This window comes from Thunnus thynnus, chromosome 19, assembly GCF_963924715.1.
Source record: "Thunnus thynnus chromosome 19, fThuThy2.1, whole genome shotgun sequence".
In the NCBI taxonomy this organism is placed as follows: Eukaryota; Metazoa; Chordata; class Actinopteri; order Scombriformes; family Scombridae; genus Thunnus; species Thunnus thynnus.
Window position 1 is genome coordinate 17,417,193 of NC_089535.1, and position 12,994 is coordinate 17,430,186.

The window sequence follows — 12,994 nt, forward strand, 5'->3', positions numbered from 1 at the left end:
TGATGTGATGGACTGTAAAGTGTCTACAACTGATTCAACAAGTAACAATGTTTAATGTTTTCTTTATGTCTGTGTGGTTCTTGAGCAACTATGAAAAATTACGACACTATCATTTCATAAAAATAACAATTATAAAGACAGATAGACCCAAAACAGGAGATAAAAATAACAAGATATGTGATAACTCAATAATTACAGGACTGCCTAGTTTCTACTTTTTTTCAGGTAAAGACGTCTATAAGCAAATTTGAGTAGTACTCTCAAAATATGTTTGAGTCCAGTCTCTCATTCCAGTGATGTAGTTGTTCACTGCTGCTGGTGAGTCAAAGGTGTAAGTTGCCTCTCTGTGAGTCAAGAAAAGTCTAGCTGCAAATAGGATCCGATGCTTGGTGATGTCTTTCTCTTGCAGTTTTTGCCATATGCTGCCAAAGCCTCTTTGTTGCTGACAAATCTTGATGGAATCTGATAACATTGTCCTTGCACATTACCTAGCCTTTCAGTCTTGCTGCCCTCAGGACCCTTTCTTTATCTCTGTAGTTGAGAAACTTCACAATAAATTGCGAATTAGAGTTGCGCTTTTGGCCGGCGATACAGTGAGCTCTCTCCACTGCAGGCGAGGGTGTGTTGAGAGTTTCTGAGAACCATTTTTTCAATAAAGGCACAGCAGTTTGTCCCCTCTTCCTTTTCTGGTATGCCTGTTATTCTCAAGTTGTTACGCCCGCTTCTACACTCTAGGTCATCTGTTTTGGACACAAGTAACTTTAACTTGGCCTCCAAGTCTTTAACATTCGTTTGTAGGTTGTTGATTGTATCTTCTGCGGATTAAATGCGTTCGTCAGCCTTGTTGACGCAGCCATTTCCCTCATATTGGCCTCAGTAGCTGTTAGCACTCCATCAGTTTTCTGATGAAAGTAATGTTTGAAGGATGTGATAGATTTCACAATGTCTGCACTGGTCACATTGTGTTCGTTTGTGTCGCTAGCTAGCATGGCACCTTCATCATCGATTACCGAGTCTCGCGAATTTTCATCGTTAGCTACCAACTCTGTTGTTTTAACTCTGTCCTGTTTTTCCAGACTTCGGCATATTCATTCCCTCATTCCTCCCCATTTTCAGATAATTAACAACGGAGCAGGAGATTATATCTGTTCACTCACACCACCATCCGAGTAAAAGGTTTTCACTTTATACACAAAAGCGTTGATCTTCTTTCTTTTTGCATAACTTTTTATACTCAAGTTATGTAACTGTCATTCAGCTTTTTTGCTGAGTCATATTGTTTTCTTGTGGCCTAGTGGCAAATTTTTGCAGCTCGGTGGTTGGAAACCGCTGTGTTAAAGTAAGTGGACATGCACACTGAGGTTTACTATTAACTTTTACAAGGAGAGTAAAATGTTGTTCTGTTGACAGTATTAACAATAACATACACTGAGCTACTAGTTTATTAGGTACACCTGCACAGTTGCATGTTTCAGCCTCTATTTACCTACATAGGAGGGACATCATGTTAAAAACGGCTCCTAAGGTGTGTAAATGACCACACACGCGCACACACGTGCAGACACAAAGTAATGAGATAAACACAGGCCCGGTCGGCAGACCTGGTGTGCCAGCCTCCTGTGGAGAGCAAAAACAAGCACTCATAACTACCTGTCTGCCTGTATGTCTCTGTCTGACCCACATAATGACCTGTCTGCCTGCCTCTCTGTCTGTCTATCTGTCTGTCTGTCTGTCTTTCTAATCATTTGTATTTGTGTACGCCTGACTCTGACTCTCTCTGACTTCTACCTTGACCTGTTTGTGCTCCTGTCAGCTTGTGTGTCTTCATGCCTCTCTCTGTCTGCCTGCTCATTTGTGTTTTGTCACATTGTGCGCCTGCCCCTCTCTCTCTCTGCTCTCCCGCTGTCTTGTCAGCCTAACACATCTACCTCTTTCTTTTTCTGTGTGACTGTACGCCTGCCTGTCTCTCTCTTCCATAGGTTTATGTGAGCATTACTGTTCTGGCTTCTGTTAGAAAGCCCCGCGTTGAACATGGAAATACTTTTTAGATTTGTTTTATCCTACTTTGAAGCCATTTCCCCACATGATAATACAAAGTGAATGCCAGAAGGTTTAGACAGTCAGATGAAAGAATTTAGTAATTTTTTCTGTTGAATGTTAACAGACTTCATTTTTCGAGGAATCTTGTGCCATCTTTCTACAGTAATGTGTCTGTCTGTGACTACATAAGATTTCCTTCACCACCCTTGCCTTATTTTGGTATTAGTTTATGTGCTAGCTGTAGGCAAATCGCACCAAGATGAACTTCATCAGTTCACAGAAAATAAATTATATTGTATTAGCTGTCCAGTTCCTTGAAATTCTTTTTTTTTTCCATTCCTACCAGGCATTTCTCTGATAAATAAAAACCTCAGATAGGAAATCAGCTGACCAGCTCCTCTTATGTTTTTGTTATATCACACTGATACAAAACTTGGCTCAGTGTGACTGCTTATTTTTATATTTATATAGCAACAGAACAGAATTATCAGGATTATGAGCCACCAGCTGGGTGCTGGCGGATTGTGAATACTAAGAATACTCAGATGGGAGTCCAGCAGTAAGGCAGTTGCAAATCAAGCATTGTTGTTCTTTTAAAAGTTAATAGCTTAGCTTATCAACAGAAAATGTATTTCAGTTATGGTAATGTATTCTTGTTAATGTATCTTTTGTTATTTAGGTAAAATTTCCAAACATTTGCAGGTAATCTACCAGCGATATTAAGCATTAATTGCATTCCACCCTAACAATACAGCAGTGAGACATGGGCATGACATGAGAACAGTAATAAGCACTTTATTGCTACTAGTTTTTCTTTCCCTTATAGTCTGACATGCTTTACAGGTGTTTAGGTCTGTTGTATTGTTGCCAGCTGTTTGTCAGCTACTGGACGCCTGTCCTTGAGAGGTTGCCAAGCTGTGACGAAGCATAAGTTAGACAGCTAAAAGGACTGAGTCGGGCTCAGCTCGGCAACCAGGTGACAGGACATCACGCTCTTTCTCCCTCCTCATTTTCACCACTCTCTTTTCTTCTTTCTGTTTTGTCCTGGGTATCTTGTTTTTCTTTCTCTCCTCGTCTATTCCTCCTCTAATCTTTGATGAGCTCTGTTTCCTTTGACTCCCTTCCTCCTCCTTTTCCTCCCGTTCTTCCTCCCGTTCTTCCTCTTCCAACCCTTTTCGTCGTACTGTCATCTATTTTTAGCTCCTCGTGTGGTGAGCAGAGGAGGTGCGTGAAAGCACGGGAGTGTGTCTGGATTGCGGGGGAGAAAGGTGCAGGGTGGTGTGTGTTTGTGTGTGTGTGTGTGTGTGTGTGTGTGTGGGAGGGTATGTTTAGGTCTCCATCACGCTACACCAAATTGCCCTGCACGAGACAAACTCTGCAGTCTTCAGAAAGTCATTAGGAGGAGGATGTAGACCATGCAGCACTAAATCTGACAGTGATTACTACACTGTGAAGTTTCTAATTTTAGTGCAGGATTCTGAGTAATTTAATGTAATCATAACATCATATAATCTAAAAATAACTCAGTTGCTAATTATTGTAGCAGAGATTCAGTAGACTCTTCAGTGCAGGGCTGAAGGGGACTTGCCAGGGCTAACCTGTTTAAGAAAAAGGCTTTAAACTGAATCCTAACCAGCCCTTTAAACCCTTGCAACAAAAAAGCTGGCTCTTAATATTGCTTGGAGGGAGATTAAAAAATGTCACATGAGGTCATGCTACCTGGGTATAGCTGACTGTGGCAAAGCAACTCTCACGCTAAGTGGAGGTGCAGCGTCTGCTGATGCATGCAAAATCAGGAGCAGGTGCATATCTGTGTTAGACTCTCAGGCCAAATAGACAAAGTTACAGTTCAAACACAAACATTCTCCTCTCACAGCTTAAAGAGGACATGAAAAGTTTACATTCAGTCTGAAAATGTTGGGAAATTTTGGGGGGAAATCCGTTGCCTCTTAGTACTGTAGGTTTTAAGTGTCCATATGTTGCTGTTTCTTTCACTTTCTATCTTGCTCTATCAGAGACACAAAGAATTGCAAGGTTAGACAGAAAACAACAACAAAAAAAAATTCAGTATCTAAAAGTAGGCCATTTGTGTAATTATACATTACATAAGTACCATTGTTAGACAATGTTTACATTGTAAAAGGCACTAGTACTGTGTCTGTGAGCATGTGTGCATTTTTGAATGTGATGTTATTTTACCAACATATTCATATCGTATGAATGGTATTATTATTATTATTATTATTATTGTTAACATTTCCACCGTGACTTTCCTGCTATAATTAGACAAGTCAGGAAAAGGTCCTCTGTAATATTTTTGATCACAACATTTCCACATGATACTCCAGCAGCCATCCACAAGTTTTGGTAGAAATGCCTTAAGTACAGTAGCAATTATTTATTACAAAACAAAATCACAGTTAACCCTAGCAATAGAATTTATTTTCAGGTTGGATTCAGGCTAATACAGATATTTTATGTAATGGCAGCAGTATGATTTACTACAGTATTAATAAATCTTTGTATTTGTTCTTGTTGTTGAGGCAGTGAGTTCATTAACTTGAACTAGACTAATGCGCCATGGAGATAGTATATTTACATCGCAGTGGCATGTTTTTTTCAGTAATCTTATGTTTATTTTTATGACATTTCATTTTTAATCTACTGCATTAGCTGTAGAGGCATCTCTATAAATATAACTTTGAGCAAGACCTTAGAAAATGTTAATTTTAGCATCACTAAAAAAAAACCCTTTTTATTTCTTATCTGAAGTTGCTGAACTTCCACCACTGAATTGCGCCTTTCAAGCTCTTCTTCACTTGCAGAATGCACCTAAAAGGCAAAACCGAGCTGCTAATTTCATATTTCTTGCTGCGTTAGTGAATCAGCTGCTAATTACACACAAGCTAGGAGCGCAAATTCAATTATTTGTGCTGTGCTTTCATGTATTTAAATCTGTGTCTCACTCTCTTAGGCCGTTATGTTTCTGCAGTTTATTATTAGATTACAAATATAGAAATGATGAAACTTGTAAAAATTGATTTATGTCATTAAGTTTTATTCCATGTACAGAGTACCAGCATGAAAAAATCAGAGGTCGTAAAATCGCCCTAATAAACATGCAAGTATAGAAAATTTAACAGATCCAACTTAATGGATTCTTTATCTAGAAATGAAAGACTGTCTGTTAAAGAGCGGCGCTTTAAACAGTCTGGTGAAGTTCCGCCCTGCCTGTGTCTCTGTGTCAACCTTTGAGCAGCATTCAGCACAATAGTAGTTCCTATTGCACTGTATGTCCTTGGTTTACATTTAGATTAATAATAGCAATGTTTCCTGTAAACTGCACTCATGTATGAGGTCATTGTTTCACTAAAACAAATACAAAAACTTTTCTGCACTGTGGAGTGACAATGTCTACATTCTTATACTATAGGTCAACATGTCTTATCTTTTGGTAATAAGGTTAGAGGCTGCAGAGATGTTAACAGTCAAAAGTTAATTTTACAAAAGCTGAGCTAACATTGAATATTGCTAATTTTAACAGTGTGCATCAGTAGTTTTGAGTCTTGGAGTGCGTATGAGAAACACTGGCACAGACAACATGGGGAGGGTTGAGAGGGTGGGGAAGGAGGCAGCCTCGTGCCCTCGCAGTCGATCATTGGCTGGAGCCACTGGGAAGGGGAGGGGCCTCTGTGCCGCTGTTTCTGTAGAGAGAGAGGCAGAGGGGGTGAGAAAGAGTGAGAGAGAGAGAGAGAGACAGCAAAGGAGGATAAATGAACACAGGGGTTTCTCCTAGCATCGGTATGCCTGCCTACCTCATTTCCACTCCAGACATAGTTGCTGCTCTTCTGGATAGAAATAACAGCTGAGGTGTGTTTTGTATGTGTGTGCGCGTTTTAAACATCAGTCACCCCCGCGCACTGCCTTCATCCTTTCAGCTCCCGGCAGTCTGCTGTGATCCTACTGCGAAGGAGCAGACAGAAACTGAGACAAGAGCAAGCGGACATGGAAGTGTGGTGAAAAGAGGGTAAAGGAGCAGCCAGAAAGCAGGAGGAAAAAGAAGAGGAAACAGGAAAGAGAAGCAGGACAGAAGTGGTACAAGAGGAAAGAATCAAGAGGAGAAATTATCCTTAATGTCTCCTTCCCTCAATTTATGTATGCAGCGCATTTCACAATAATGTATCTTCACTGGAAGCTGTGTTTGTGACTCTGTGGACTGTAAACAGATAAGAGGGAGCTCTCTGTCTGTGCCTTCTGCAGCTGCAGCAGATGTTGAAGCCATCTCTGACTTTATAGGGAGCGAAGGCATTTCAAGCATAGATTGGACTGGAATTTCTTTAAACAAAGTCATTTCTTTCTTTTTTCCCCTTTCTGTGCCTTCAGCTGGGAAGTTTGCTTTACTGGAAAAAAAGAAGAAGAGGATTACACACATTTCTTTTTGTGTGTTAATCTGTTTGCAGGTGTGTGTATCCTGGTGGTTTTGTATATTTGTGTAAAACTACACCTCCCCACACCGAGGAGAAACCCAGGCTGCTTCCTCACCTTTCTCCGTCCTTTCCATCCCTCCTGCATTTGAAATGGCAGATGGTGGCAGTCTCATCATGGAGCCGCAGCACGGAGCTTTTCGTTTGGACTGAAACCACACAGCTAGTCTCACAACCAGCCACCTACCTGACAAAATAGTCCTTGGGTTCACCGTACCCTTGAAGGGCCCCTCAGACACGTATTCCTGCCCGAGATGATGAATTCCTCCTTGGATCCACTGAACCAGAGCTCTGCTGACCCGTCAAACTTCTCTGCTCCCTTTTGCCTGCTTGAGATAGGCTATTCCCAGATTTTCAGCACCTGCCTCCTTGAGGTCTCTATCATACTTCTCCTCACTGTTCTCATTATTTCTGGTAACCTCGTGGTGATTTTCGTGTTTCACTGTGCTCCTTTGCTTAGCCAGCACACCACTAGTGCTTTCATCCAGACTATGGCATATGCTGATCTGCTGGTGGGGGTCAGCTGCCTCTTCCCTTCCCTGTCCCTCCTCCATCACCTCCAGGGCCTCGACCCCAAACTCACCTGCCAGGTGTTCGGGTACATGGTATCTGTTTTGAAGTCAGTTTCAATGGCATCGTTAGCATGTGTGAGTGTGGACCGCTACATCGCCATCACACGACCATTGACTTATGCGTCCTTAGTAACACCCTGTCGAGTGCGCTGCTGCATTGCTCTAATATGGTTGTACTCTGCTCTGGTGTTTCTACCATCTTTCCTTGGATGGGGGAAACCTGGTTACCACGGTGATGTGGTAGAGTGGTGCGCAGTTGAGTGGAGGACTCGTCCGGCTTTCACAACCTTTATCGTTGCGCTGCTCTATGCCCCAGCTGCGCTCACCGTCTGCTTCACCTACGCCAATATCTTCAAGATCTGCCGACAGCACACCCGGGAGATCAGTGAGCGCCACGCGCGTTACCGACCCCAACAGCTGCAGGGTCCAGGAATGACAGTGGGATCTATGGTCAAGGACAACAGTGCGGTAGAGCAAGGACAGTTGCCCCACTTGTCTCAACAAAAACCTCTACACCACCAACCACAGTATCAGCAGCCCACATCAACATACCCAGACAAACGTTATGCCATGGTATTGTTCCGCATTACCAGCGTGTTTTATATCCTCTGGTTGCCCTACATCCTCTACTTTCTGTTGGAAAGTGGAGGGATCTATCACCACCCAGCAGCGTCGTTTCTCACCACATGGCTGGCCATCAGCAACAGTTTCTGTAACTGTCTCATCTACAGCCTCTCCAACTCTGCCTTCAGGAAGGGCCTCAAACGCCTCTGCTCTTTCTGTTTACAGCGCAGTGGCAGTGGCTTTGGGGTTAGGAACACCAAAAAAGCTTTCCTTGGTTCTGTTGAAAAGGGATGTGCAGGGCCAGGGTATGGATATGGCCATGGGGAAATAGGAATTGGCACCACATGTCATGTGTAGTACACACACCCTTGTGCCAAATTGGCATTTGAACTTTTGAAAAGATGCCTGATGCCTGATTGCAGTAAAATGTCTCCTCTGTAAGATTAAATGTTCTGTAAAGTGATGGAAGGAGGCGTCGATCTGCCACTGCTGTTTCTGTCGCATTTGGAGGTTACACAGGCGTCCTCTCTGCACATGCCACAGCTGGCAAAGACAGAGGAAAGGAGTCAAGAGCGAAGCACTGAAGGATAAAAAAGGCCTGAATAGCCCTAGAAGGTGTTTTAAAATGGTCAGAAAACCCAGCCTATTGTGTATGGACAGCGGTGAGGGATGGAAGGGGGGTACAAAGCAGAAAAAGGTGTCTGAAAATCCTTGGAGAAGTGAACTCTTTTGAGGTTGTAGATTTTTATCTTATCAGTTTTCTTTAACGGGAAGCGAATCCTTAACTTATTTTGCCAAAATAACAAAATCTAAGAATTGAGTACAGTCATGAAGAAAACTGTTACGAAAAGCTGTAAGTGCAGTATGTGAAACAATGTGACCTTTGTTTTATGCCAGATTATCAGCACAGTATGTGTTGAATGCAAAAAAGAAGAAATGAATACAGTTGACTGCTGTGTTTTTGTAATGTAGTTCAGAGGTGAACTGCCTATAGCAAGCTCTTTAAGTATGTTTCATGTGCTCTAACCCCATCTGTATTTACATACTAAAAGTGATGCAATAGTATGTGTGTATTGTGTATCTGTTGTGTCTTTTAGTATATTAAATGACTGAATGATTTGACTGATTGATTGAGCTTACTCAGTGAAAAGGAAATGATGTAGGTTTAGACCTAATTTGTCATTTTATAGTTTCTTTGCATAGACTGAACTGATTATTGCTTGTCTGCACAAGACATCTATAGATGAACTTTGAATTTTAGATTATTTATTGATCCAAGTTGTTGTATAAGACATAAAGTCAGTGGGTTTAATCATTGAGCCCGCTGTTTGTAATATATGCCATGAGATGCTTTGGTGTACGACTGTTAACCTGACAAAAAGCCACAATTATTTTTAATCAATTTCTCTTGTAATGAATTTTTGTCACTTTCGTTGCACCTTTATTGTTTGGATTATGTAAATGAACTTATTCCATAACTGTCCAAGGCAAAGCGAGACCAAGACAGGATGTATTTTTAGATGTTATTGTACACTGATTGTTGGTACATCATCGGGTTGATTTTTTTTTTTTTTTTGACTAAAGGTAAAAATGTTAAACAATTAGATGAATGACCCTTTAACTGTGACCCTTGCACCTTGTCTTTGCGATTGGCTGACAGCAAACATCTAATGAGAAGCTGTAAATGTGTGATTGTGGAAATTTCACATTTACACGTTCTTGCAAGTAATTATTGTGTTACTTACAAACCTAGGTGTATGCTGTATGTGCATTATTCTGCCTGCATTCGGGGACTAGGGCATGCACAGAGCTGCAGACACACAAACACACACACACCATCACGGGAGGACCACACGTAAACAGAACAGACAAATAGCCCATTCTCTCTGTCAGCAGGCTAACCTCTGTGTGGCACCATGAAGCGATTTTGACCCCTCAACTCCCCAGGCGTTACTTTTGCTTGTGTGTTTGTGTGCGCACGTCTATGTGCATGCACATTTTGTAGTCTGTTTCCATCGTCTTGTCCCCATGTGTCTCTTTGTGGGTCCTTTTCACTCAAACTTGATATTTAATAGAAACTAATCAAGACCAATAATAAGCCGAATGGATCCAAGTGTACATACTGTGTCATAAACTCAGAGGTTGTTAATAATGATCTATATTCTGATCCACAGAGACTCATGCTACTGGGACTCAGTTTATTTAGGTGCAGATACTCTAGCTTTATATACCTAATCTAATGTACCAAAGAAAGTTCAACAGATATTCTCGGTTTATGATATTTTTTTCTAAATATCTAATATATGAAGATTTAGTAATATGCAAGTGGGTTTTACACAAAGTTTGTGTAGGTCCACTGCACTGTGTTGGCTCAGTGATGCCTAGTGTGCATGAATATGACTGTTTCTAAGTATACAGCGATATATTGTTGCCTTGATACACAAATGAAAATGATCAGTCGGGAAAGTATTTTCCTCTAACAATTAGGGAGGGCTCTGTTTATAGACATGCAACTGTTTTTAGAGAGAACTGGCAATTGTATGCATGTGCAGAGATGAAAATATACATCAGCCAGCCTTGGGCGATTGATTCCACATTCAGCGAGGAATAACCCGAACCCCATTTTGTGTGTATTTTAAGTAATTCAAAAATGTAACTGTTAATTCCGCTCATACAATTCATACTTTGCAATCCTTGTTCCTCTTGTTATGTAAGAGTGAAAATAAGGAGGAGCGAAACACATGACTCAAAGCTGTTATTCCTTTTGCATGTATTTGTTTGAGTGTGTACATTTGCAAATGTTTGCTCACATATGATAATTGGTGTGTATGAGTGTGTGCAGGTATGTTCGGATTTGACCGCTTACTGAATTGGACTGTTTAGCGTGTTCTAGCAAGGGTGCTAACAAAGTTATCACCTTTCATTGCTTTATTAGCGTGACATCACTTCTCTTGAGTATATTGTGTTTTTGTGAGTGTGAGTATGGTGTACATTGGTGGTAGATAGATTCACATGTTGTCTTTTAAATATTTTGTCTGTCATTTGTGAAGCATTGCCAAATATTTCTTCTTTTGTTCCACTCTCTGAACAATTGTCAGTGTAGAGAAATGGCGTATTGAATGTCTGATTGTCAAACTACACAAATTTATTTTTGTAAATTTACTCAGTTTCTGTCTATTCTCTTGTGAAATGATAAATGAGTAGGTTTAGCAGCATGCTTACCTATTGAAATGATTGAAGTTGTCTTTATGAAAATGCATTTTTCATTTGACAGTTTTTATTGAGGTGTTTCTACTGTAAACAATTTTTTAAGCTTGGAAAGAGTGATGACTTTGAATTTGAGGTTTAAAGTTCTCCACTAAAACCCCACTAACAAGATATTATTTCCCAGTTAATGATACAATTCCTCAGATTTGTCAGATTTAGTGCAAAGTGTTTTGGGACATTTATACGTCATTTAAATTATATGGAAATATTAGGTGGTGGGTTGCTGCTACTTCAAAGAGGTTTAAATGCACCACCACTCGACTAGACTGTGACTACCCAGATGTGTATCTGTCTTGGGATCAAGCAGAGACCTTATGTAGCTAATTAAGTCACATACTGTATATGTGGCTCGGTATAAATAAGTGTATTTACTGTTACAGGATTTTATCCAGATACAGAAAACATGAAATTGGGGCCTTAGTTAAAAAATGACCTATAAAATCCATATTGACGCAGGAGAATTTTTATCTTGAACATATTGCTTTCTCACTGAAGAAAAACAGTTTTTTAATCAACAACAAAATTATTTCATATCACCTGGATACTGGTTGGCCATTATACCTTAGAGTAGGGAGTGTACAGTACACAGAATAGACAGTACAACCTCAGTCTAATAGTGCACTTTAACACACAAACACACACACACACACATACATGCAGTGGTATTCTCTTTATCTGTCTTTGAATCTGTATTGGATCTTTGTCTTTGTGTTTATGTAAGGCTAAATAGGCCACACCAGACCCCTGCTGATGGCTGACTCATGACCCAGCTGTTCTGAGGAGCCAATTATTATCACATTAAGACTGAGACTGACCACTGTAACAAAACCTTTGTGTGGAAACTTCCCAAAAGATGCAGGAATTTCTCTCCGCATGTGTTTTTGTCCACTACGAACGCTGAAAATTGCTCCCAGTGAACAATGGGCCACTTGTAAGTTACAGGTTGAAAGAAAATGAAGCCATTTCCCTATTAGATCCCGACAAACCACGTCCTATTTCATACGTCGAGTGTGTTGAATTTGTAATAAGGTTTTTGTAAGACATATGCTTTTATAGATGGAGAATGTTGGGATGATGTAAATGGTCAAACATGTTTAATTTTTCTGTCCGTGAAAGTGAGTCTCTGTGACCAATAAGACATTTTTCATTACATGATGCTTTGTAGGTGACAAACCTATATGGTATTGTAAGATGTACACATTGTGTATCTGTACTGTGCAAATAAATGTAATGTTATCTCAGTGTATTCGAACATCCTTGAACTAATTGCTTTGCTACGAATAGAGACATAGATGTTTAAGATAATGTGTGTGTGTGTGTGTGCGAGAGAGAGAAAGCAAGAGAAAGAGTACACGTCTGTCCTTTTTATTTTCAGTTTCTCTACCCTGCCACAGGTTAAATGCCATCTGTAATCACTACCGATTAGCACACATTCTGTATTATTTGTGACAAATATCACAAGTTCTGCAGAAAGAAAGAAAAAAATAGCTCTTTTGCACACGGCTTATATTAAGTGAGGTGGGTACATACTGCTGGCTGAAAGATCAAGTAGTGCAGTTGATAAGAAAAGAAATAGCTTACATTCACTTAGAATTATCCGTCATTTGCCAAATCATAAATACTTCACTGTAGATTGTTACAGATAAATATAAATTGTTGCTGTGGTAAGATGCTTCATTGGACTGTAACACACAGGCAACATATTTGTGCAAGCAATTGATCTGCTGAATTTGCATGTTGGCAAAGCTGCAGTGAGCAGAATAAGTGGACTCAACTATTAAATGATTGGAAAAAAAAATACCATGAGACAATGCAGGTTATTGTAGTATTGGCAGTATATGTAGTACGTATGATTTATATGACTTCTCCTTCTCTCTGTTGCCCCTATTTTGATCGTGATTAAGTACATATTTTGCCTGCTTTCCTGTCTCTGAAGCAGTGTAGCAGTGCACAAATGGCACAAAAAGTAGGGCAAGAGACAGATGATTAACATTTAATGACAGATGACGCTAAGGTGAGGAAACAGTGCAACGGGAAGAGCATGTGCTCTGTTGACTGTAGTTTTAG

The 12,994-nt window shown here is 40.3% G+C and overlaps 2 protein-coding genes across 5 annotated transcripts in view; both read left to right on the forward strand.

Moving 5' to 3' along the window:
* The window catches only part of LOC137171214 (rab GTPase-activating protein 1), an 83,402-nt gene that overhangs the window by 40,408 nt on the left and 30,000 nt on the right, over nt 1-12,994 (forward strand). The window contains exon 15 of one of the 4 annotated variants that reach the window (XM_067575038.1): nt 11,649-12,171. The exons of the other annotated variants lie outside the window; for them this stretch is intronic. Within the exon in view, the coding sequence (XP_067431139.1) occupies nt 11,649-11,657 (9 nt within the window). The 3' untranslated portion in view covers nt 11,658-12,171. Of the gene's footprint in view, nt 1-11,648; nt 12,172-12,994 lie in introns of those variants that run through there. 4 annotated transcript variants of the gene reach the window in all.
* On the forward strand, nt 1,069-11,642 carry LOC137171215 (probable G-protein coupled receptor 21). The gene has a single exon (XM_067575039.1). It carries the CDS (start codon nt 6,779-6,781, stop codon nt 8,015-8,017), a length of 1,239 nt encoding a protein of 412 aa, XP_067431140.1. The 5' UTR covers nt 1,069-6,778; the 3' UTR covers nt 8,018-11,642.

Bases quoted from the DNA above. Each gene is read 5' to 3' on its own strand.
- LOC137171215 (XM_067575039.1), top strand. From the start codon at position 6,779: ATGATGAATTCCTCCTTGGATCCACTGAACCAGAGCTCTGCTGACCCG.